At 44.1% G+C, this 25,872-nt stretch overlaps 1 protein-coding gene across 2 annotated transcripts in view; it reads right to left on the bottom strand.

The window, feature by feature from the left end:
* Positions 1-961: 961 nt before the first annotated feature.
* Positions 962-25,872, bottom strand: part of CRISPLD2 (cysteine rich secretory protein LCCL domain containing 2) — a 28,294-nt gene continuing 3,383 nt past the window's right edge. Inside the window, exons 2-15 of one of the 2 annotated variants that reach the window (XM_025154302.3) lie at positions 24,790-25,112; positions 19,558-19,676; positions 17,701-17,833; positions 17,476-17,591; positions 15,831-15,931; positions 14,545-14,703; positions 13,545-13,605; positions 12,887-12,953; positions 11,842-11,972; positions 11,651-11,694; positions 10,908-10,980; positions 10,445-10,520; positions 6,389-6,522; positions 962-4,337 (exon numbers count right to left, since the gene is read on the bottom strand). In XM_025154302.3, coding sequence (XP_025010070.2) covers positions 4,283-4,337; positions 6,389-6,522; positions 10,445-10,520; positions 10,908-10,980; positions 11,651-11,694; positions 11,842-11,972; positions 12,887-12,953; positions 13,545-13,605; positions 14,545-14,703; positions 15,831-15,931; positions 17,476-17,591; positions 17,701-17,833; positions 19,558-19,676; positions 24,790-25,032 — 1,512 coding nt within the window. In that variant the 5' untranslated portion in view covers positions 25,033-25,112 and the 3' untranslated portion in view covers positions 962-4,282. Of the gene's footprint in view, positions 4,338-4,374; positions 5,189-6,388; positions 6,523-10,444; positions 10,521-10,907; positions 10,981-11,650; positions 11,695-11,841; positions 11,973-12,886; positions 12,954-13,544; positions 13,606-14,544; positions 14,704-15,830; positions 15,932-17,475; positions 17,592-17,700; positions 17,834-19,557; positions 19,677-24,789; positions 25,113-25,872 lie in introns of those variants that run through there. The other variant, XM_040707241.2, reaches the window with a different exon arrangement.

The raw sequence follows: 25,872 nt of genomic DNA, 5'->3' as shown, positions 1-25,872 counted from the left end.
ATGCTCTTGGCAATCCAAGCATTATCATGAGTTCTAATACCAATTTCTGCTCACTCTTAATCTTCCCCAGCATTTCCAGTAATAAGAGATTTTCACCACAGAGACAGTCGAGAAAGCAGGCAAAAACTGAGCATGAGCAAGTCCAAATGGGCAGTTTGTAATTGCAGATTATCTGTGCAACTTTCCTCCTGCAGAAATCACTGACCCAGCATTGCTGACCATGTCAATCACTGGTTCAACTCTACCTGTAGCAGGCCAGCCCTGGACTAATGCAAACACTGATGTATTTTAAGCTGATCTTATTTCATATGTAACAGAAAGTATTTGTTTTCATGGCCCTCATGTCAATCAAGACTCCCTCCCGTGGCTCAGCCTGCTCTCTTGGTCAGAAGCCATCTGGTGCTTGTTGCTTGGAATCTGAGTTATAAGGCCCCTGTCATCTTACTCTTTTAACCAAGATAGTATTGAATGGGTACGAAACAACTTGGTTTGACTTGTGGGACGGCAGGCATGGCTGAGCTCAGAGAAAATTTCAAGAGGAAATTTTAAAAATCAATATATTTTTCCCTTAAGAAAAATAAAAAGCACAATTATTAACATATTAACAGCCTGATCAGGAAGAAGAGAGTTCATCTCATTCTTGTTTTGCAATATTACTTCATTAATCACTCTTATTCAACACTTTCACCTACTTCAGCTCGTATATTACAGAGACTCAAGAGACAGACATGCATTTTCCTTTACTCCTAGGTTGTGAGGGAAGGATACATCTTATTCATGATAGGGTAAAGATTGACTTTTATTCCCTGGGCACCAGAAAGGTTTGTTTGTCTGCAGAACAGCCTCTGAACATCTCAATCTAACATGGGCTCTCCAGGTATTCTAGCTCCGGTTCCCAGGAGCAATCCCAAATAGCTCAGGCTCAGTCTTCTCAATACAACCATTGATGACAAGGGTGGCATTCACTTTGAGGAGGTTTTATTTCACAAATAATTCAGAAATAAAAAGAAAATGGGGGGGGGGGAGGGGGAAGGGAAAGGGGTGGGAACAGATATTTTACAATTCTGTATTTAGAAAAAAATATATATAGTTTATAAACAAACACACAGCCCCTTGAAAAACATGCAAAGGCACACAAAAAATTTACAAGAAACTTTTATACATAGGAAGTAGTAAAATACATCATTTTTCATAGAAAAAAAAAAAAGCAACTCTATGAACTGGCCCTAAATACGTAGACTGCACAACTGACCAAGTACACAGTTGGAGGCTCTTCAACCACCTGTTGGCTGAATGACTGCCGATGACTTAAAATGAAGAAGTTAATGGAGCTAGCAGACCTGAGTGCACGCTGGCAGCTGGGTTAGCTAGAACAACCACACAGCATCAGCTTTGCCATGAGTTTAACCAGATGCTTCAGCATGGCTGCACCCAGGTGCTTCAAGTTGGCATGTGCTTACTAATCTGAGCTAGGGTCTAAGGAGGAACATGTCTGGAGATGTAAAGACCTGCTGTGTCTTTAAGCTGCATAGAAATATATTAGGCTAGGAATAGTTTTGGTATTAGAAGTAAAATCAGTAAATATTTGGCTAAAAACTGGTACTGTCCCACCTATAGGTGAATAGTTAGCACACGTGATTACAAGTGATATATCATTACTGTCTTGGAGGACCTGATCGCACCTAATTCTGGTGGAGGTATGTTGAAATTAATAGCACCCAGGACCTCAAATAATATTTGCCTAGTTAAGTCACAATTTCTCTTTTGTACAACAAATATAAAAATAAACAGACAGACTTAAATTAAGACCAGTTTCTAAAAATCCAAACCAGTTGGCTGAAGATAAAAATATGCAACTTTAACTTGAATTAAGCATTTTAGGATATTTCTGTTGGAATGATAATTCTTACCTTTCTCCTTTTCCATCAGGTAGATACATCCCAAGCTACTTGGATTTGTATGTGCTCTACATTAATCCTCTAGGCTTTTCTCCAAGAGCCCTCACATTTATATCCACCGTTTTACAGCATACACAATTGTCACGGACAACATATTAGAGGTGGGATCCTACATTGGCTTTGAGGCATTTTATGTGCTCTTGCAATCTGCATGAAGTCAGTGGGAAGGAGGCCCCTGGACACCTAATGTCATCTCTTACACTTTCCACTTCAGTCAGTGGCACTGTGGCTACCATTTGGCCTTTGATGGTCGTAGGCTCATGCTGCAGCATTTAACCGGCTTGAGCTAGACTGCATACAGCACAATCAATCACAGTGGGCGTGAACAAGTGGCCTTATCACACTGCCAAGATCTCAAATGCTTCCATTCAGCAGTTTTTTCTATGATATGTTCCAGCTATTTTTAACATTATTTTACCTACTGAGAAAATACAAGTATTAATTTTTCCTATCTAAAGCTGTACACCTTGAAAAACAATGCCATAGAAACAAAGGCGAAACAAAGTTATTTCTCTGTATCACCCCAAAGGCAGATTTGCTGTGCAGCATGTTTGGAGACAACACAAAGCAGTTCCAGCTTCATATTTTACAGAAGGTCAGATTTCACAGAGAAAGAAACCCCAACAGAGAGACAAATTGAGTGATAAATGTAATTTCTTTGCTGATTTCACGGCATTTGCACAATTCCAGAAGTACTTAATTTTTGGTCTGTGTTTTGAAACAGCTTGAGGACATGGCTTTTAGATCTTTCTAGATTAAACTGAACACAGCCTGAGCCTGAGAATGGCTAGGAGACATCTGCTAAGTAAGTGAAGTATTTCCCAATTTGTTATACAATATTACAATCAAGTTAGCAAGCAGAGAGACTGTTTGCAATGACTGAAGAACTGAAGTTTATGTTGCCTTCTCATGAGCAATGAGGTTACTGGATTTTGTGCATCAAAAGACAACCAGCCTTGTGTTTACACCAAGCTTAAAATAAATTTCCTACTTGAAGCAAAGAATACTCTCTAGCCTTAAAGAGTAGCTCAGACCAGGCTGTTTTCTTGGCTCTAAAATGCATTTGGATGCATGTTCAGACATCAGTAACAAAACATTAAATAACGTCATGAAAATACCTATGGGTTTTGCAAAACAGCATCTTAAATCTTAACAGTCTTAAATGCTCAAGGGTACAGCATTTACACTGAAAGGTGGGATATATCATTGTCAAAAACAGTGTAAAAAACTCATCCATCCCAACTTATGTCATATCTTCAAAGTCTCAGAACTGCACACACAACAACAAAGAGCTTCACAAAGGTAAAGTGAACATGCTTCCTACGGATGCAACCATTCCTAGCAAAAATAAGATTAACTTTATCTCTACTCTACTACTACAGATAAAACAACCAGCACTGCTGTATAAATACGCTGCATTTAACTGAAATTTTATTGTAAATGGCATGTAATATAATATGAGATGTGCCAGCACAGGAGCCCCAGTTCACTGACTTCTCATAGGTTACCAGACTTGCAAAGTACCTACAAATGTTTGACCAGCAAACATTAAACCTGCTGTTGCGATTATGGGGTGGCCTCATTTTCTGCAGCAAGGGTCTCTGCCACCATCTCATGCCCTACTCCAGTGCCCAGAATTCCCCAACATCTGGTCGACAGAAACATCCTTTTCCCCTCCATACAACTTGGCCAAGTGCAACGCCGCAGCAGCCAACATGGCGGCACCAATGCATCTCACCTCATTAGGAAAATACCAAATGCTCTCTTCTTTTGCACACGAATCATCAGACATACACAAATCTCAATCTACTGAATCGCAGCCCAACCTCTCCCCAGAAGACGCAGTTTTTAAAACAGTTTCTCATCTCAGAAGGCCCAGTGCTTGGACAGTCGCTCACTTCTGAGTCTGTATGTCATCACGTCCATCAGAGAAGACGCTTCACACTCCAAAAAAAGCATCCAGGGCCAGGTCGAGATCCCTATGGCTGCTTTACATCAAGCCACTGCAGTTCTGTGCAGCACACCTCTCTCTTAAAATTGAAAGTAAGAACAGTTTATCATTGCTGAATGCCCCTAGAGGAAGAAAAAACGCAGAACAAAAAGATACAACGCTGAACGGTGCGATGAGATGCAAACAGCTGAGTCAGAACCTGGTGTCTTTTTTTTTTTGTCTTTTTTTTTTTCTTTTTTTCTTTTCTTTTCTAATTCCCTGAAAGAGATTGGCAAGGAGGGTATGTTCAGAGCTGATGCTATCAGAGGAGCCTTCCTGTCTCTGGAGATCAGCGGAGCACTCTCCTGAAGAAACTTGCACCTTCCCTAGGAATTTACTGCTTCACAGCAAAAATTCGGAAAGCGTTTCCATCTGAAGGACTCCTCAAGCTGAAAAATAAAATAAAATATAAAATAAAATTCAATGTACAAAATGCAGGCACGATAACTACAGGACCTGTGGTGCAAAAGACCTGCAGTCACCTCTGAGTTTCTTTCAGCAGCTGCTGCAGGGCAGGAGAAAGACAAAGGGTGAGAAAGAAGAGGCAGAAATCCATCTGTTCACATCTGGTTTATGCTTTCAGCAAAAAAAAACCCTACATTCAAATGCCCACAAAAGGTTCTGGGAAGCAAACGGCTGTCTCACAGTGCTAGCTTTTATCTGGGGATCATTATGATCCCTATGGTTTGTGCATAAAGAGGAACATGTTTCCCTAAAAGCACTTGTCAATTAGGCTGGCAGGTTCCCAGGGCCATTCTGGCCCACCTCCAGGTGCCAGCAGTGGGAGTAGAGAGGCAACCAATGTGTATTTTCATTTTCCATCTTCAGAGTTGCCCCTAATAGACTGAGCAAAGGGTTTGCTTGTGTTCCCAGTCCTGCTGAGCTGCACAATCCCAGCAGAAAGGCAAAAAGTCCTCTCTCTTGCAAAGTGCATATTTTAACAAGGGTGAAGACTCAGTAGATATTCCCTTGTACAAAAGTAGATCTTGCCCAGTAGGCACTACCTGTTTGGATACATATCTTTACCAAAGCTTATGTCCAACATCCTGAAGTACCAAGTTCTCACCTTGATCTTTGAAATGATTCCACCCACACTGTGGGTTTCACAACATGGAGGTGCTCCTAATTGCTGGCTGGAAATAACACTTTCCAAATCTTCACACTCATCCCTACTGCTAGAGCATCTTTGGTTTCCCTCGCCTCCCAAATCAGCACCTGGTGCTCACATGATGTGTCACTGCTAGAGGGAAAGTCTATTCTTAGCTTTGCCAGAGCTTTTCGTGCAAGCAAGAAGTTCTCTGTTAGTATTAAAGATAAGCAATAGAAGGACAAAGGTGGAAGAAAACTCATAGTTAACAGTAGTTTTGTGATGTAAATGCAAGCTGAAAGCAAACCTGCCAGACTGCAGATCTGATGATCAAAATGCTGATCCTGGTAGCTAAGCTCTTATGTCTAACGCTTTCCTGTCTTAGCTTTTCTGTTTTCTTTCCTGAGATGCTCCACAGCATTTTGTGATATTCATTATTAGAATAAAAATATCAAACTTGTTTGGATTGCTCATGGTTAATAAAAGAGGAACCACATAGAGCAGACAGAGCCATGCTAGTAGTGACCAAAACCCACAGCAGTGGTAAATGCTATGTTTACAAAGACAGGGAAATCAGCACCATCACACCAATGTGTGAAAAAGTACATAACAAACTGAACCAGAAATAGAAAATTAGAAAGGACTGAAAGAGTTACAGTGGCATCTCTGTGATCTCTCTGGAGGTGCAGTTTTGGAGGCATTGATTTGCCATTTTTCACCCAAAAAAACCAAAAGTTAGACCAGAATAAGGTATGAAAAAATCACAAGAGTAGCAAATCCATCTTCAAAACCTGCCTGATCATCTCTGTAGATGTTAATTTACTCATTCTTCTTTTGGCGAGAACTTAGGAAATTAATTAACAAGTAGAAACACGTCCCACAAACCAGAGTTCAATGGAAATCTCAGTGAGTCTTAAAGCATTACCCAGTCTAAACGCTGCAGAAACACCCATGTTTATCTTTCAGATAAACAAGTTTGAGAACTTTCTTCTTAAGAATTTACCTCCTAAGCATTGTCCAGTACTAACTGCTAGACTAATTACAAGAGTGAGTCTCGATATTTACATGCGGCAAAATGTATTAACAGTGTTTCATCCCTCAATAAAGAACTGCTTAACAGTAATTCGCACCCTGCACACTGATCTGAGAGCAGTCTTTCACTTGTGGAAGGTGAGACCAGGACGACACGCTCTACTTGCTTGAGATACCTTGATATTCACAGTGACGCTGTTAAGCCATGTTTCCATCCCACCAGCCTTGCTAGCTGATATCTGCTGACTTTGACATAAAATTGAACGTACAATCAAACGCACCATTGAGAATAAGAGAAAAGTGCAAAGAAAAACATCCCACCTCTCAGACTGGACTCCATTCTTTAAGGAACCGACGTAACTTTTCTTCTTTTCTACGGGCATCACATCCACAAAACCACCTTCTTCATCTGCAATGACTCCGGCGTGCACTGCACTTTTGCAGATACTGGAGCTCTGCAAAATACACCAGCATTTTCACTTACAAAACATCTATATTTTACATCTGGATATTTACCTTCCTCATCAGCATCATGAATAAGAGGAGAATAAAAGAGCAGAGCTAAAAAGCTATGAAACAATTCTGTCATTCTTAGGGATGGTCATGGGTCAGATCTTGTGGGTGCATCACAAGCCCAGGTCTGAAATGCAGAAGTAAAATGGCTGCAAGAAGATCCGGCACCGCTGCAGAGGACAAACAGCTGTTCCTGCGGCAGAGCTGTGCCTGGGACTCTGTCCAGGGCCAAAGCTGACTCAAGGGCAGATTTCCAGCCAGTGACTTTTTTGTCTGCACCGGAGAAACCACAGTGGTGAGACCTCTTTGCTATTGACCAGCCACCTTGGCAGAGCTTATTCACCAGGTCTCTTGAAAAGCAGACACCCTTCCTGCATTAAGCTAAATGACCGCAAATTATCCGAGAGAGTTCACGTCCTTCTTTCTAGGAAAAACAGAATGGCTGCACCCACAGAGTGGTGTAGGCTTTGGGTAGACGGATAGCCCCATTAGATGGGTAGCCCATTGCCCCACTAGTTGGATAAAACATTGCCCCACCAGTTGGAGAGCCCATTGCCCCACAAGGTTACCACTGAGCTCAGGAGGATGTTAACACTTCTGAAAAGATTAAGATTTCTCCACCACAGAGTCAGTAGAGTAGGAGGAACACAAAACACGAACAAATGATGACTAAGTTCCCAAAGCATCCAAGAAACAGAGCAAAAGCAGAGGAGGTTTAGGCATAGTATAAACTTGGCCATCAACTCTCTAAAGGATTTACATACAGCAAGCTGAAGCAACGACAAACAAAAATCAGCTTTGCAAAGGGAACTGCAGCAGGTGAAAATCCCAACCCCATAAACTCCCTGATGGCTAAAAACCAAACTACCACAAAACCAGTGCCAAGGGCAAACGTTCCCATCACTTACGTACAATACGGATCATTCCTTCTTGCGGCCATATATGGCAGGTTTGCCTTGTCCCCTATATATTTATCACTTTGGATCGCCTATCTCCTGGCAGCTCCCCGAGTTTTGAGTGCCAATTTGGTATTTTACTTCTATAAATGGGCAAGGGAGCAAGGGAACACTCTGTTTAGAAGATATGCTGCAAATTTGCCCAAGTATGCAGTGGGAAATCTGCAAATCTAAAATTGGCTCATAAAATTAAGCTGTCCTGAATCAATTTGCAACACTCCACTGGGAGACTTCCTAAACGATGTACTTCTGTATTTTCCAGAACTTGCTGTTCTGCTGCTTGCTCAAAGCTTTGTCCAGAAGGCTTTTTATTGCCTTCCCAAATCCTCCTCTTATCACTCCGTTGGATCACTGCCCTTTTCTATCCCAGTCCAAGCTTTGCTTTGATGCATTGCACACAGAGCTTTTGGAAGATGAGTCATTACGAGAATAAAGGCCTTTCCCCTCAAACCCAAAAGTACGACAAAGGCACAGACAAAGCAACGGCTTTCCATGGCGTGGCCCCTTTGCATCTGCATCAGCACCATGCAGGTCTCTTGGGATGTTCTGAGAGCTTTTCCCACTGAAGTGGACTCTGAAGCATACACCATAAAATGTCAGTTTTTCTTTATAGTGGGCCATTAACAAGAGACTCAGACTGTGACTTCACCCATAATTTCCTCATTAGTGGGACTGGTTTAATCATTAAGTTCCTATCTCAAGAGGGTTGAGCCACCGAACTTGGCTTGTATGGGTGATAAACGTCTCCTTTGTTATGTAAGTGATCAGTCCTCCTCCAGCTAATTACCACAGAGTTGTGGATAAAGGGCCTTATCTCAAGAGAAGAGAGCTGTTTTCCCTCCCCAGATCCATAGGGTTCCTGGGCAGAGATGAGGAGATGTTGCACTCAAGAGTCAGACAGAATGACAAGTGACAGTGTCTTCAAGAAATGAAAAGCTCTTTTACAGCCCTGATAAAGCTCCCTAGGTGTTGAAACAGCTCCAACATCCCCTTAGAACTGGGTAGCTCTTCAGCACAGCCTCATGATAATAGACACTGCAGTCTTTATTCCCCCATTTTTCCAACTCAGAAACCTCAGCATGAGATTGACCATGCACGGTCAGGTCATAGAATCATAGAATGGCTTGGGTTGTAAGGGAACTGAAAGGTCGTCCTGTTCCAACCACTCTGCCATGGGCAGTGTTGCCAACCTCTAGATCAGGCAATGGATGCTAAGAGGCCAGAGGGCACCTGGAAGAGCACAAATCAGAGACAGTGCAAAACATATCATTTTCTTTTAGATAACTCATTTAATTTGACTCAGCTGGAGCACAGTTCCCCCCAGGGAAATGAAGGTGCCACTCTAGATGTGCACATTCATGGCCCTGGAGACAAGCACTTGTCCCACTCAGCTCCCTGTCTGCTTTAATTACATCTCAGCCAGGGTTGGGGTTAATTCACAGTGTCCTCTTCCTGGAGAGCATCCTGCACTGTCTGCACTCAGTGGCAAAAGGCTTTGCCCAAATTCCCCCCGCTTCTTTCTCTGGACAGCTTTCCAGCCTAAGCATTTATTAGTATCCATACCTCCCCCCTTTCGCATCTTCCACACCACCCTCAAACTCCTTTCTTCTACTGGCTTATTTTCTCTATTTTTCTATCAATCACTCATTCTCCTGAAATCCAAAGTCCTTTCCTCTTTACACCCACAGCACACTATTAGCACAGGAGCCCAGAAAAAGGTTAACCAAGCCCTCTAAGGAGTGACCAAATAGTTTTTTCTCTTTTTTTTTTTTTTTTTTTAACCTTTCCCAGATCGTGGTCCATGACCCAGTTTCTGAATCCCCAAGGGGAAGGTAGGAAATGGAGCTTGGGCTTCATTGAAGGCCACTAATCCTTTTGCGTCAGTACAGATCAGGAGGAAAAGCCTGAATGCTGGTCCTCACCTAAAACCCTGTCATTGCAGGCCCTGTTCAAGGGTAATCTGAGGTAGTGAAAGAAAGAGAAAACTATTTCCCATTTCCTGCAGGCCAGAGCATGCAAGGAGGGGTAGGGCAGCAGCTGTACAATGGATTTCCATGTGAGCAAAATAGCTTGTGCAGCTTGAGTAAAATAAAAAAAACCACACATGTAAAAATCACTTTCTCAACAGATTTCCCCTAATTATTGTATGATTTCCATAGGAAATATTTCTCAAGAGTGTGCACAGCTCCACGCTGACCCCACAAAGGGAGTGTAGGAGCTCACTGGGACCCACAGTCAGCCCCAAAGCGCGTTCCTAAGGCCAGACACCAGCCTGGGAGAGCTGGCGTTTCCAAAGGCAATCTTCAACAGGAAAAAAAACGAGGCACCCGCAGATGGAAAAATGTTGAAACCCAGTTTTTAGAGGCCTAATATTAAGAGATTGCAAGAAAATGACTCTTTGCCTAGTTTTAGCATCGAGTCTCTGCTCATCCCCATGATCAGAGTTTAGAAAAACAAACCAATAAAACCAACTTGCATGCTTTCTTTCCACTGCTCCGTGCTGTGCTCTGACTACTCAAAAACACTGTTCAGCTCCCAGAAAGAGGACAGGAGGGGGAAGATGAACTATTTTTGCCAACAACATAGCGTGGCTGTGTATGTAGGGTATATAATATAAGGCCTACAGTATTTATCTGTAGATCTCAAAACACTTCAGCAAGACAAGACAAACACTACCACCAGTTCACATCCATCACTCCCCAGGCACAGAGCGGTTAAATGACTCATCAAATCCCAGAAGAGGTCATCGACTAACACTGGAAGGGATCCCCAAGCTTTTCTGGTGCCATTTCTTCATGCACATTGACCCTATGCCCACACTGTGTTAACCACGACAAGTTTTGTTGCAGAGTAACCCCTCCTCAGACATCACATTACACAGTGCCATCAAGGAAAGGAGCATACTCACATCTGCATAAATGTTTGTGCCAAACACCGGTGCCCAGTAGGATGGCTCGTCTTTACAGTGGGCTGGACAATAAATCCTAGAAAACAATTTATTCAGATTTATTCTCCATGTCAAGGCTCAACAGGAAAGCAAGCTGCATTCTTAGGAGATTTCAAGTGCCTGCATCTGGTCTGCAGGTGGCAACAGTGAATCTAATTATTGGCTCCCCTCAGATGACTTCTAGTAGTGTAGAGCTTCAAATAGAGGGGGGTTAGAGCAGTAAAAGAGGGATTCATCTTCCGCGGCATTTTCAAAGTAGAGTTCTTATGGTTCCCAGATCCTTCCCGACTCATCTGGCCAAAAAACCTCCATTCTTGTTGGCTCTCAGATTGGGGACCTCAGCAGCCCTGCTCCCGCGACCACCTCTCCTCCCAAGCAGGGCGGGTTGCAGTGGCACACAGACTTGCTCACAGCACACGCTTACCTTGGGCAGTGGGTCGTAGGCTTTTTGAACTGGCACAGCTCAGCTACTGTGGTGTAGCAATCCAGTGTCTGTGCTGCGGAAATAAATACAGAGAGGTAAAATCACTAGGCCTAGTAGCTGAGTCACAATTATGATTCTTTGAAGGAGGAAGAGTTGCTCAAAAATGTACAGAACCTGGGGACTTTTAAAAGTAGAACTCTACAGTATTTGTTTATCGTAAGAACTCATCGTAAGAAGTTTTCATAATTATGATGGGTCACTCTTACTAACCAATTTCATATATATATTGTGATTCATTGTACCATTCCTTACTCTTATTACATCAAATACTCTTTTTTTTTTTTTAATTTTCTTCCCCAGTTTTTATACAGTGTTCACACATTTGACTCAGGCTTTCTTATAAGGAAGGCTCATCTTCCATCACTTTATGATCAACAGCTCATCACATTGCAGATGGTGCTCAGATCTGACCATGATGCATCACCAGGAGATGCTGTTGGAAATGGCCAGTCATCACCATTTTCTGCACCTTCCTTCCTCCTAGATCCCCACAGAAAAATTAAATACATAATGGCGGAGTTACCCATAATGTGTGATGGATCATCACCTCTTGAGGTGAGTTGTGGTATGGGGCCATTTGACACCATCACTTAAAATGAAAAAGAGAGCTATGATATCTTCAAGCATCTCATAAAACTCTAGCAGCAATGATTTCTTCTCAACTTGACAAACTCCATACTTACTTGTGACTTTGGAAACCATGAATGCATTGGAAGGTTTATTTTTCCTGCAAAACAAGCGGGAAAAAAAAGTATTTAAAAATACACAAAATAAATTTACTTGAATCACTGTGATTATATACGAGTAACAAAGGCAGCTGAACATTTGCTTGCGTTGAAAGCAAATACAAAAAACTCATTCCTGAAGGTCATACCTGAAAGATTCCACACCGTTCCTGGTAGACTTCACAAAGGCCGGCGTCCTCCCCTTCCTTGTGATATCAACCAGTCCTCCCTTGTTGTCCAGGATACCATAGTGAATTGCAGCACGACATATGCTTGATGACTGAGGGGAGCACAGCAAGTAATACATGAAATAAATCTCATTCACAGAGCAGCACTGACCAACCACTGTACAAAACATGAAGAAACGAAACCACCAAAGTGCCAAATGGAAAATAATCTGATACAACCCTTTGGAATCTGGTTGTTAACTCTTACTCTCCCAACGCAACCTTATTCTTTTCCTATTATTACTATTATTTAAGCACAGCTTGGTTGAATGACAAAATATTTTTCAGTAAAAAAAAAAGTACACTTAGATATAATTTAGAAGAAAAGAGGCACTGGAAATTCACAACCAGTATCAAATTTTTCCAGTTCTCAACAGAACATTCAAACTCAAGATATTTCTGCTAAAACCACTTGCAGGAGGAGGATATCTGCAATCACAGAAATTGCAGGGCAAAAATATATAATGTAGTCACACACCAATGGAGAGAATGGGGAAAGCAACCAGGCTACGCACAAATAGCCTTTTATCTTCAGCCTTCCTTTGCTCCAAAAGTAGTTTTGATGGGAAAACAGTGCTAGCTCAAAATCCAGCAAATCACCCCAAAGGATTTCACTGTTTCAGTGTTTGTAGTGTGAAGAGTCTGTTCAGACCAACCGCACTAAAAAAGAGACCCTTATAAGAGCTGCTCTTAGTGATCCCTATCCATCACTTCCCACGGGTCTTATTGTACATTAAGGGCAGTTATGACAGAATCAAGACTGGAATCACTTTGCCTTTCCAGACTGCTTCTTTTTTCATCACTAAGATGAGGAAAATACAGATAGTCTTTATTAACACCCAATTAGAGCACCACAACTGGAGAATATGAAAAGCCAAATTACACTAAAATCATTGGCATCTCCCATTTCTGTTATTACCACTAACTTCCCACAAATTACATCTATAATCTTTCAAAAAGTACTTACACTCTCATAATAAAATGTTCCAAAGATCTTTCCCTTACTGTACAAGCATCCAGCTGGGCACAGATACCTAGTGAAGATATATATCTTTGAGGGTGGCGAGAAAACAATTCAAGAAAAACAGACTTTGACTCTACTTCATTTAATAGTCATTCCATTCATTTCACGTAACTCTGCCATTTAAAAACAAGATTGCAAAATAACTACTTTTTAGAACAGTTTCTCCACCCTCCTTAAAAAACCCGACCAATATTTAGATTCTGTGGATTTGGTTTTTCTCCAAGTGATAAACTGTCCCGTTCTTTGCAGAAACCTTAACCAGAAGTTCTCGACTGCCTGGGAGGGGACGAGCCATGAATTATTGGTCTGGCTTGGGCAGCAGTGGAACGCACAAGAAACGTTCAGAAGTGACTCTGCCAACATTTATTAAATGACTTTGGACACCTGGAACTGTGGGTCGTGATGGCTGCATAAAAAACCGAGTCACTTTGCAGCTAGGCTTGGCTGAGGGCTTTATATTGAGAAAAAATTAAGGCTTTTTTCAAAGAGATCTATTTAGTTTCAAAAATATATATAGCATAGGCTATGTCTTGTCTGTAAGGACCTCAACATTTTTAACCCACTTTTCCCTGCACTCCAAGAGGTATCAATAAAACGTTACCTGTTGCACGTTGAGCCTCTGCATTTGTCTCTCATTTTGGTCTCACAGGTAATGACTTGTGCTGAGGAAAAAAAACCCAAAAATTTAAATTAAAAACAAACAAACAAACAACAACAAAACCAAAAACAGAGTACAAATTAAAAACAGTATGTTGTAAGAGGAAATTGACCACCACATCCTGCTTTTGGCACCATGCACCTTTCCCAGAGGTCTTTGGTGCAGTGAGGTTAAATCTTAGCACAGACCAAGCAGCCTGGAGCTGTTGGTGCCTCTTGATCTATTCACCCAAGACAGGTGTTTTTGGGAGTATTAACAGCAAAGAAACATTTGACAGCCGAAGGCTTTGATTTACAGCCTGAAGTCTGCAGACAGTACTTCTCCATTTAATTACAGACTCTTGAGATGCTGGTGGGTAAACTTGAAAAGGACGCATTTGCTTGTCTCACCTTGTTTTCAGAATGACTGGTTCAATGAACTGAACATGACTAAGTACTACCAACAGCACATATCACTTCAGAAATCATAGAATGGCTTGGGTTGGAAGGCACCTCAAAGATCATCTGGTTCCAAGCCCTGTCACTAAAAGTCTTTACAAGGAAGAAATAGAAAGGAAACCAACTAAAATACCCAGAAAAGTGTGAAAAAGGTAAATGCTGAATACATATAATTTTAAATGGGGAATTAAACCAATGCCTCCTAGATCAGCTACAGATATGCAGACCTTGGGTTCATCAATACTTTCTTTAGATGCTCCATCCCTGAAGGTGTTCAGGGCCAGGTTGGATGGGGCTATGTGCAATCTGAGGTGTCTGATTTAGTGGTTGGCAACCCAGTCCACATCAGGGGTTGGAGCCGGATGGTCTTTGAGGTCCCTTCCAACCCAACCATTCTATGGTTCTGGGATCCTTCAAGAACAGATGGCTATTGCATATTGACGCGCAAGTGGCTTTTCAGTTTTGCTGCTTACTTCTGAAAGAACAAAAGAAAGAGGCTGCCTTACTCATGTAGGAGTTGGAGGTGGTTTTCTTGGGCTTGATGGCTTGGGTGGGCTCATTCTCTGGAGGATGGAACCACACAGGCTTGTGCTCCGCGAGCTGTGGGGTCTCCACTTCATTTGTCTCATCCGTCTCCGTGATGTAGGGGTCTTCGTAACGATAATCTTGTTAGAAAGGAGAAATCATTAAAAACAATTGCAGTGTTCACGTCAAGTGAGAAATCAGATTTCTCTATCAGGATGGTGCTTCAGCCAGTCCTACGGTGAAGCACAGCTCCTGCGTGACCCTTGCCAAGTCCCAGTTCAGTCGTCCACGATGCCTCAACCCCTCTGAGCCCCCACCCCCCCCATAATACCCCCATCCTTCACAGCCTCCCACTACATAACCAACAGCTTGCTGCTGCAGCCCAGCAGAAGGATTTGAGAAAAGAAACCAGAAGAATTCATTCCACTTGGCCATTCCTCTGCGAAACCTTATGCTGCTTTCATGCTCAGCAATGAGGAAGGGGACGGTACAAAGGAATGGCTCCCAACACAGCACTAACGAGACCCATTGCAGTTCCCATCTGAACCCCAAGGACTTCCCCCAGCCCCAGGTAGAAAGAGATCAGTGCAGCAAAACAACCCTCTGCTTTGGGCGAGCCTCCAAGGAGCTGCCTGCTTCTAAAATCCCAGCTCTTCATGAAGTAAAACACGTGGCAAGGAAAAAAAAGAAAGCCCTTGATGCATGACCCCAGAAAATCCCGCGTGCTCTGAGAGCAGCGCTGCTTCACTGGAGATTTCCCAGCAGCAATAATATTTTTCACTCCGTGTCTATCGACCGCTATTCCAACAGAGCTCCTCCTCTCCTCCCAGAGACACGAATCGCTGTGTTTGATTTGCAGCCGTGAAAACCAAAGTGAGGAAAAAAAGTAGGAAAAAAAAAAAAAAGAAGAGGGAATCGCTCGTCCCTGGCCAGGATCTGCCCACCCACATTGCCTCCAGTAAGCGCTGGAGGAACATTCCCTTCCCAAACAAACCCTGTGAGGATGGGAGCGCTTCTACCCACAGCCTGCCAGCCCCAAGCCCTGCCCCAGCTCCCAGCCAAAGCCATGCAGCTCCTCCATCCTGCTATCACTCACATTTTCACATTGAATCCGGGCAAATCAGAGCCTTGCAGCTGGTGATTTACTATTACACCACGATGCCTAGTTATTGAGGGTGGGTAATTAAAAGCCATGACTGCTCCTAAAGAAACGTTTCCAGGTGAAAGCTGGCTCCTGCACAGCACCCTGACCCCCAGCCCCACGTACCTTTGTAGCAGAGGTTGTTCTGGCACCCACCCCCGTAGCTGGGGGGGCACTCAGAGCAGGGGCGGCCGTTCTTGTATGGGGCTTCTCCAATCCAGTTGCCTCTGCAAGCACAGGAGAAATGCATGCCCATCAGATAGCCCTCCAAGCCCCACATTCTTCAGCCACTGGCACTAAGGGTGTGAGGAAAATGGTTGTTTCTGTTCTCCATGCACAGGTAAGTGTGGAAAAGACAGCTTGTCCCTTTTACCATCCAACACTTGCTTTCAGCAATACCGTCCATCCAAGTTACCCATCTCCCATCATTATCTGCAGCCCCCACGCAGTAGCTCAGGCCAGGCAGGAGCACAGCTCTTGCCATTGAGGAGTTGCACCATTGTCCATCTGGAACCAACCCCAAGAGCAAGGTGCAGAAATCCACACCTCCCCCTGCACAACTGCACCATCTGAGAAGCAGATCAGCCCTGCACTTCCCTCTTTGCTCAGCCCTGCCAACAATTTTGCTTCTGAGGCTGCAGAAACATCATCCCAGTTCGGAGCAACAGAGCAAATTGCAACTGAATAGCCCAGCAAAGCCTTGTAAGGAAAATGGTCTTCCTCATTTCACCTTCAAGATGATGATTTTAGGAGTTTCCTTAAATGAATAGTGTGAAATATCACCTTTACATTAAACTCCACTGTGAATACTATGATTCAGTAAGCAGACGTAGCTCAGTGGATTACTGCATTTTCTCAAGGAAGTACCCAATAACCGAAGCCCTCCTTGATCCTCTCTGTTGCAAGCATTAGGGGCTGAGGAGGTTAATGGTGTTGGAGCTCAGTCCGTGGCTCCAAACCCTTTGGTTATTGCTCTTTCAGCCGTCTCCACCTATAAGGCTAGATGAGGACAATGCACACAGATGCCAGAGAGAAGAGATTAAGCAGAAACAGCAGAAAGAGTATTTTTCCATCCAGCAGGATGGTGTGCAGGGCAGCCCAGCTTGCAATGGGAATTCTGCAGGAGACCATGGGATTCCACGTGAGGAGCAGGTTGCTAAATCCCACCAAACTGCCCAGCAGCATCGGTAGCCAATCTGGGGAGGGGGTTTCAGCAACACACCCACAGGCACTGCCTGGCTTGTGCTGAGAGCTCTGGCTTTGGCTGCCAGCCCCCTACTCACACACCTTTCATCTCAGCATCATTCTGCCTTATGCCTTCCAGTGGCTCTGAGCCACACACAGCATTTTCCCTATTTCTTTTCCTTTTTGGGGGGATTAAGTTTTAAACTGTAAGCAATCCTACTATTCCTTCTGTAGCTGGGGCACAGAGGCTGCTGCTGGAAGGGCAGGCAGCAGTGTTAATCAGCCCCATCCCTTCCAGCTGCTGAGCCTCGCCTGGCAGCACGCTCTACTCCAACCTCACCATCTCCTGCTCTCCTTGCCATGGCAGCAACATCAAAGCTCCAGCCTGGCCCCAGCCCCTCCTTCGCTTTTCCAGGCAATGCTCAGCAGTGTTGAACCATCTCTGTGCTGCAGTCTAAAGTAAAAATTTAAAGCCACAACCACCAGTCTAGACTGCCTGAAATCTCTTCCCCAGATCCCGGGCTAGTTAGGTAACCTGCCAGCACAGGGTCTGGGAAAGCAGCAAAGCCCAACCCATCCGCCTTACTTGGGTGAGTAGTTGCAGACCAGGTAGACAGCGTTCTCCCAGATCTCTCCCCAGACATTCATCTGCTTGCAGACGTTCACAGCACAGCCAATCTTGTTTGTCGTGGCCCAGACTATCTGCAAGGACATCATGCTTATTGAGAAAGAGCAAGCCACGGACACGTGTTGCAGTGACACGGGATGCAGAGGGGGATGCGGAGTACAGATACAAATACATCTCTCTTACCTGGGTGTAATGCGTGCACATGGGGCCTGTGCATTTATCTGGGCACCACGGGTTGCACTCATGTGGGTAGGGGTATGAGTAATCCTTGACTTCATCATACCAGGATTGGACATGGAAAGCAGGAGAGCGATACCTGAAGGAGCAAAGTGCAGGCATGGCTGAGAACACCCACCCCTCAAGTTATCACCAGCCCCTCTGTCATCCAACAGCACTTGTGCACTCCTGGCTTATTGCAGTGCAGCATCTCAGTCTTTAATGCTAGCTTTGTGAATTTTACATTACGGTTTCTGAAGGCAAGTTTGTCTCATTGAAAAGGTGTTGCTTAAAAAAAACTGAGTAACGTGGCCTAAGGGTCAGAAAAAAAAATCTCACTGAAAATGTTAAAGATGATTTCTTCCCCAAAATTCACAGCTCAGTCTGACTTTCTGTATTATTTATAGGTTTGACATGTCCTTCAAACACCGCTGACCTGAGATGTCCTCCTGCCTTTTCCACCCAACCTCATAAAACTTCTCGTTTGGCAGAAAGCTGTGTTTTGAAAGTAAACAGAAGCGAAGGTTTGCCAAACAGCTTCACCCATATCCACCATGTACCTACTTCACCACCAGGCCATTTGCTAAATCTGGATGTCCATTAGCAGTTCCTACTGTAAGACCTTTGACAGGAAACAAGTTTTTCCCACTCCCATCAAACCAAGGGGTAGTGCAGAGCACTTGGGGCACTGCACGTTCTCCCCACCTTATTGCAGCTATTTCTCTATGCAGCAAGCTCCTTCATGTGCTGCATGTACTCGGTGCAAACTATGCACAATGCTTTGCAATCTGAGGCAGCACTGGTGTTGCTTGTGCTGTTCAGGAGAATGTGAATGGTATTAAAATTATCTGGAGAAATGCGTTGGCATTTTGCATGCTGTGTACACAGTGAGCAAGCAGAGCAATCTGCAAATTCTGTCTCAAAGGAGAAGAGCATTTCAAACACTTTTTATTGCTTTCATCAGCTCACACGAAGCAGGCAGCCAGCAATACAAATGATATCATTACCAACTGTAGTTTGCTCTTCCAGCCAACTCTTCATTAAAAATCATTCATTAGAAGTATTTTAAAAACATGAATCTCATGATGTCACTAAGTGAATACTTTCCAAATTCTATTTTACAAAAGAGGAAATCGAGGCAATCAAGTTATGGCCCGTTCCTGAAAGCACTGAGATAAATCTGATTTCTTTTTCCTCCCAGTGATTGCAGTGGGAGCAAGATTGGATCTACCACCATCAATAACCCATGGCCATCTTGAGCGTTTGTAGGACAGCCAAGAACAGCCTGATCTTTTGATTTTATTTCCAATGGATTAACCACTCAACTTTCCAATCATTATTCAATTCCGCCAACACAAACGAGCCTGATTTTTTTCTTTTTTTTTTTTTTTAATATCAGGCCAATTTCACACCAGCAAATTTCCATTACTTTCAACCAAGTTGTACCCAATTTACAATAGCATAACTTGTTGACCCATTAAAGTTTCCATGTACATACGGAATGTTTGTTTTACAAAGTAGGCTTAGCCTATAAAGACTTAATGACAGGGACGAAACAATAAGCAAATTTCACCATGGGATGAAGAAGCAAATCCCTTTGGAAGTCTTAACTTCATATTTCCCAGCTGGATTAACAAGTCTAGATTGAAAACCTTCCCGAGGAAGATGAAAAAAAATAAATAAATGTGCAAAGCGGTTTCAATAAAGACAAATTAAGAGCTGAGCAAATATTTATGGGAAACATGGCAAGAGAAAAATCAGAAGATTTAGGTGAGTTCTCAACCAGCAGCAGCGGCTATTAGCAAGGAGCTTCCCAGCTCTTACCTGCCCCAGTGAACTGCCAGGTTCTGTCCAATGGATCTGATGAGGGCACTGGGCCCATGGTCCCAGATGCACTGCTGAGCCCATGCGTGGGCTGATCTTTCCAGCTCATCATCCCAGGTCTACAGAAAGAGAGGAGGGAAAAGAACAGGTCAGTTCATCCTCTTAAGCGCGCTAGATTGAGAGAGTCAACCAGCAACAACGAGTGGAGAAAGTGAGACTGAAGTACAGCTCACCCCTGTTGCCCAGCCTTGTGATTGTCAGCACGTTTCAATGATATACTCATACCTAAGAACATGTTTCTAAAGGCATCTCCCTGCGACAGGAGCACAGGGCTCTACAGGGCCTCTTACTTTTCCTCCTCAATGACATGCTCCTTAGGAAGTACTCTATATAAGTTAACATAACAAATAGCTCTGGCAAGACCTCAAGAACTCATCTTGACAACCCACCCTAAAATACAGCGAGACATTTTTGGTGCATGGTTTTCTAACTCAGCCAAAAAATATAGAAATAAATAATCAGACATTCTAGTGTTTTCCTCATGGCACCTACATTTGACATCTGCAAGATTTACAACACAGAGTAAGTGCCTCACTGTATGATTTTCCATCTGTTGTCTGTAACACTGGGATGTTTCCTTGCTCTCCCACCCCCTGGGACTCCAACAGTGAATGTGTTCCTGCTCCCCACTATGGACACAGCCCATGACCCTAAGAAACAGATGAGCAAATAGCTGCTGTGCCAGTACGGGGCTGAGCCTCTTGCTCCTATCTCCTCCTCCCCAAGTCACCGTTGAGCCAACTGATGGATGCAGCTGAACTCAGAGGTGGCAAAATCTCAAAACTTCCGGGCCAGGATCACCCTCATTAAAGCCGGTGTCAAGTTGGAAGTGACAAATCCCATTGAAGCTCCCACTGAGGAAAAGGCCTCAGACATCACTGAGCATCACCCAGCTACATGCCAAATGAGAGCTCAGATGCTATCCAACAGCAAATACAACAGCAGTCTCCCTTGGCTTCACTATCCAGGAGTGCATTTGTTTTAAAGGCCAGACTTGCTGGATCCGGTAGACAATGCTCTGAATTCATTGTGTGATCTCTGACAGCTGCCCTATTCAAAGCGGTTCTACAAGGATAATTCATTGGGATTAAAATATTATTGCACATTCCTACAAATAAAACCAAAGAGAAGAGAGACCATTCGGCTCCAGGGCCAGATTACAACCCTTTTGGACACTGCAACCAGCTGATCCCTCCCAGTCCTACCTTCTGCATAAGAAAAGCAACTTCTCATCTCAGCCATATTAAAGGAGCTATCAGAAACCACTCAGAAGGCATTTAGGCTCTCTAACATTTGAAAAATATTGAGTGTTTATACCAAGCAAGCATTGAGCACAGTCGTGAGCAGTTCCAAATGGGATGGGGAACGATAGGAAATTGCATGTCTCCTGGAGCTTGGTGTGTCTACACCATCTTTAGAAGGTAAAGATGAGTTTGCTGAACCAAGCTAACATCACAGACTTCTGAGAAGAGCTTATCATTAAGCCTCCTCAGCAAACTGAATTCCAGCAACATCCAGAGCTGCTCTGAGCTCAGCATCTTGGCTTTGAACTGAGCAGCGGCCAAGCAAATTCTGCAAAACCCCGTGTGGACGCAACTCCAACAGTGGGAATGAAACCATTTTCCATCTCAGCTCCTCCAACTCCTTGAAGGTGTATGGGATCCGACCCACCACATCCACACATCCAAACCTCTGTTCAGAGCAGACTATTGCAATTGTGCCCAGACACACAGCCTTTTGTGGTCTCCCACTTTGTGCAACAGGCAATGGCCAGCCACAGTCCGCCTTCCCATCCAACACACAAGCCACAGAAACTCTCCCAAGATGTTATACGCTGCTGGGACTTCAGACTTTCTAGCAGAGCACTATTCCCTGCAGCCTCAAAGGCGGAGGCATTCCAAGTCTCCTAATTTAATGCAGAGACATTATGAGCAATAGGCTATTAAATGGAAATTGATGTGAACATATGTTACATCTTCCTTTGATGCCTATGGATAGAATAAATGAGGTTGGACAAAAGACACTCGACAGGCAATCGGGAGTGAGCTACGTTTTTGCATGGCTTTGTGCTTGGTGAGTAGAGAAGCTCATTTCTGCAGGCATCAGATTACAAAGCCATCCCATTTAAATTAGAGCTGTTATTTGCCTATTTCTTCTCAGACGTGAATGCGGTCGGGAGCCTGGAATAATTTCAGAGCAATAAACATTAAAAAAAAATAAAATAAAGATTTCAGACTTTCCCAGCTACTCTTGCAAGAATTCTTTATGCCAATATTCAAAGCAGTATCTATGAAGACTACCAAAGCCAGAGGAGCGGTGTGTTCTACACTCAGTCCCTTACATCCCTTCTGCAACAGTCTGGCAAAGCAGCTTCTCACTCTTTGAGGGACAACACATGGCATGAAATTATTCTAAGCATTGGGTTATGTAAAATTACATTCAAATTCTCCCCTTTTCCATTGAGGCTTTCTGCTATCAGACCACTCTGATCACAAACAGCTCCCTTGTTTTGAAGACACCCACCCAGCCCATTGCACTGACTTCTCAAGCAGGTGTTTCTAAGAGCCTGTTGGTACACAGGATTCCGAGTGATTTAGTGCATGGACTCTCCTTCTTACTCCTGCAGATCTGAAGCTGACTTTCAAAATCTGGTATGCACCATACATGTAAAATATATACATTGCATCCATATCTTAAAATGCAATAATCCTATAATCTACCCTACTGTTAAGAGGATGAACGGATACCTTATACACAAAGAACTCTTTTTCTTCCCACAGTCTGTACTGAGAACAATTTTGTTTTAACCATCTGTCTTTGGGCTTCCACAAGAGGAAAGATTTCTGCCTTTCATCACTGCTGAAAGCCATCTGAAAAGGTCAGGGTGTCTTAGGAACTGTTGTGTTCTTTCTACTCTGGGTTCATTAACAAGGAGTTTGGTCCTGGCTCCTGCCCACCACTCTTACATACTCCAAAGCCACAATGGAAGTGTTGCTCACAGAGCTGCTGTAGGGTTTGAGCAACTACATTGGGAAGATAAACACTGCTCACACCTGGCCTATGACAAAGTCTGTACTTCACTTTCCACCAACGCTGAATATATGTGCTGGCTTTTAATTAATTATACAAACCCAGCAGCAAAACTGTTTCTCCACTCCTTCCCTCCACTTTACCTTTATGCTATATGCATATGCAGTAACTCTTTTGATCCTTGGGTGAGTCATGGGACTTACTGTGCATTGCTTTCTTACTAATAGCCCCCTCTGGCTGAAGCTCATACAGTAGTAGATAAATATGTCTCGTTCCTGGTTTATATTAGCTCCCTTTGTTGCTTAAATGCATCAGGTACAGAACTGGGACATTCACAAAGCAGCGTGTGAAGGCTGATGGCCAGGAACACATTCTACCTCATTATCTACAAATAAGTGCAGCACATCGCTTGTGACGGTCCACGCTGGCTCCAAAGGGAAAGAGAAAGGTTTATATACGGTGCTAAAGACAGACCATCACCTTAAACAAGTCCAAATGAGAAATGTCCTACGCAGAACAAAGGATTAAAGTGAAATTCACGTTCAGAATACACGCTGCATTTCCAAGTAACGTTGGATAAACACGATGACATGAAAGACTGATTATAGCCTTTCCAAGGAGCACCGTCGTATACTCAGCTTCTTTCTTCGCAGCATATAGGGCCCTTTCATTTGCCCTCAATCGGCCATAAAGCCACTAGAAAAGCACACTGAGCAAAGACAAACATAAAAGCGCGACCGCGCTGCGAGCGTAAATAGCAGTTGGCCAGTGGGCAGTCCACAACTGCAGCCCTCTCAGATCCTCCGAGCCAACCAAAACACGCTTGGCTTTCTCATGCCTCGTGTTTACTCTCTGGAAATTAATCAAATCACCTCTTCTCTGGCAGCATCCTTCAGGCTGCCTGCTGGAGGATGGGTGCCCGCTGAGGAGGAGAAGCACAAGGCAGCGGTTCTTAGAAAGATATGTGATTTCTGACATGGGATGGAGCACCAGCGGTGCGACCGCTCAGGGGAAGCCACTGAAGAACAATCATCCTTCCCTACTGTCCTCTGCTCGCTCTTCTCCTTTTCTTTTCCCTGCAGTCACTACAGGGAGAATTTTCCATTTGCAGTATTCATTTCAGCACAGCTGGCAAGCGACTTCGCATTACGAGTGCTATTTCTTCTACCCTTTTAAACGCGGTCTTAGCAAATCATTACTCATCCAATCTGTCAGCAGGAGCACATGGCTGAAGTCAGGCTAGCTTCGGTCATAGCTATATTTGCACATTGGGAAAAGGAGCACACGCAAAAAAATTATTTGCCTACATCATTTTCTGGCCCCACAATATTTGGAGGGCTTGTCTAAAATAGCTCAAAGTAGGGTCTCTGGCATCAGGTGAGAAAAAACTATTCATCTGAATTGTTGACGGTAAAGGCATGTTTCATACCAATACTTCTAAGTTCTCCCTCTGAAGTGGGAGAATCCAGTGACCAAACTTTTATTTTGGTTTCTTGAGCTACAGAAAGCCAATAGCGCTGACCCATCCACCTCTCAGCTCCCCAGAGCCGAGCCAGCAACTTCCAGGGACTGAGCTCTGCAGATGGAGCCACACAGGAATCACAGAAAGGAATGATCAGATGGATTATGTTGGAAGGGACCTCAAAGATCACATCCTTTGAGCACTGCTGGCCTGAGGGCTGAGCAGATCCCCAACAGTGTCACGGACATGCCATCCCAGAACACCAGTCACAATGATATGAAAGCCCTAACAGGGAAAACATGGGTTAAATAGTAGGGAAAAATTCATGCTTTTATGACATTAAGGTAATGGAAGAACCTGCTGAGGCAAGCTGTGGAATTGCCATCACTGGAGATGTGTCCAGGGCTGGGCCAGACGTTAGTTTATGAATAATGGAACCAGTCCTGAAACTATGAAGCGGATAGACTAGATGACCCTATTGCTGCCTGTTCCAAGCAAAACAACCCAATGATCTAAAGCATCGCTCACTCTGGAATGAAGTAGCACCAGGAAATCTCTCGAGAAAAGCTAACTTCAGAGGAAATTTTGCACCTCCTGCACTATGACCAAAAAAACAAAACAAAACAAAACAAAACAAAAAAAACCCAGAAATAAAGCTAGGCATCAGAAGCTGTACTCACCATGTATTCCATATTGGAGGCTGATGGATACACTTGACCTCTTAGTTTATTGTGGAGCATCAATATCTCCTGTCGGTCTGAAAACAAAATGGCTCTCTTGGATCTGGAGTGAGCTTCCCCATCCTGATACTTGCTCAAAATGCTCTCCAGGTGACTTGAGTTGGGCAAGATAAAGCAGTGGGCTGCATTTGCCAGGAGCAGGACACATCCAAGAGGCAGGATCCAAGGCAGGGCAGGATCCATGGCTCCTCTACAGTGGGCAGAAGTAGAATGAAGGCAGCAGAAGGGTTTCCTTTCAGGGTCTCTGGTGGCTCAGCACAGATCTGGATGTGAGGGAGAAACAGGCAGTGAGAACAGAAGCTCTTGGTATGATCCCCACTGAGGAAGCCACACAACAAAGATTTTTGCTTGAAAAAGATGCATAAAGTGTTATCGTTCTGCTCAAGGGCCAGTAGAACCGAGCACCAGCAGGGGTGATGGGAATTCAGTTTATTTCCCCAGTGGTGCTGGGTTGGGAGCATTGCTTGGGAAGCACTCAAGCACAACGCTGGGTGCTCATCCACCAAAGGCACTGGGGCACACCCAGCAAAGCCCAGAATAACCCCATCAGTGACCCTCTGCAGACGCCAAAAGGAGATGTTTGAAGCTATTTCCCCCAAGAGCAGTTGTTGAGAACAGATCTGAACAAAAGGGAAAGTATAATTCCCAACGAGGCGGATCGCCGAGGTCAGAGAGCAGCGGGAGTTATGTGGAGGCCCTGCTCTGCCAATAGACTGCAGCCGAGCAGCTGCCAGACTCCATGCAAGTGGCTGTTTATGTGAAATGTCATCGTAACTCCAAATGCTCGCTGTTCCTGCTGGCAAATGACGCACTGGGGTGCTCGCTGACGCCGCTGCAGCGCGTTACGACAGGTGGGAGCATGGCCAGTGGGTGAGTTATGATGAGGAGGAAAGCAGACGGAGCACCCAGCCTCTCCTGAGCAGGAGGTTAGGCATTCCTAGGGCTGACCTGCTCAGTTTGATGACTATGTTTCATCCCCATCCCCTTCTGGCAAGATGTTGGATCCGTGAGGCTCCACCTACC

Source organism: Gallus gallus, chromosome 11 (assembly GCF_016699485.2).
Source record: "Gallus gallus isolate bGalGal1 chromosome 11, bGalGal1.mat.broiler.GRCg7b, whole genome shotgun sequence".
Taxonomy (NCBI): domain Eukaryota; kingdom Metazoa; phylum Chordata; class Aves; order Galliformes; family Phasianidae; genus Gallus; species Gallus gallus.
This window is presented reverse-complemented; position numbering and strand designations above follow the sequence as displayed.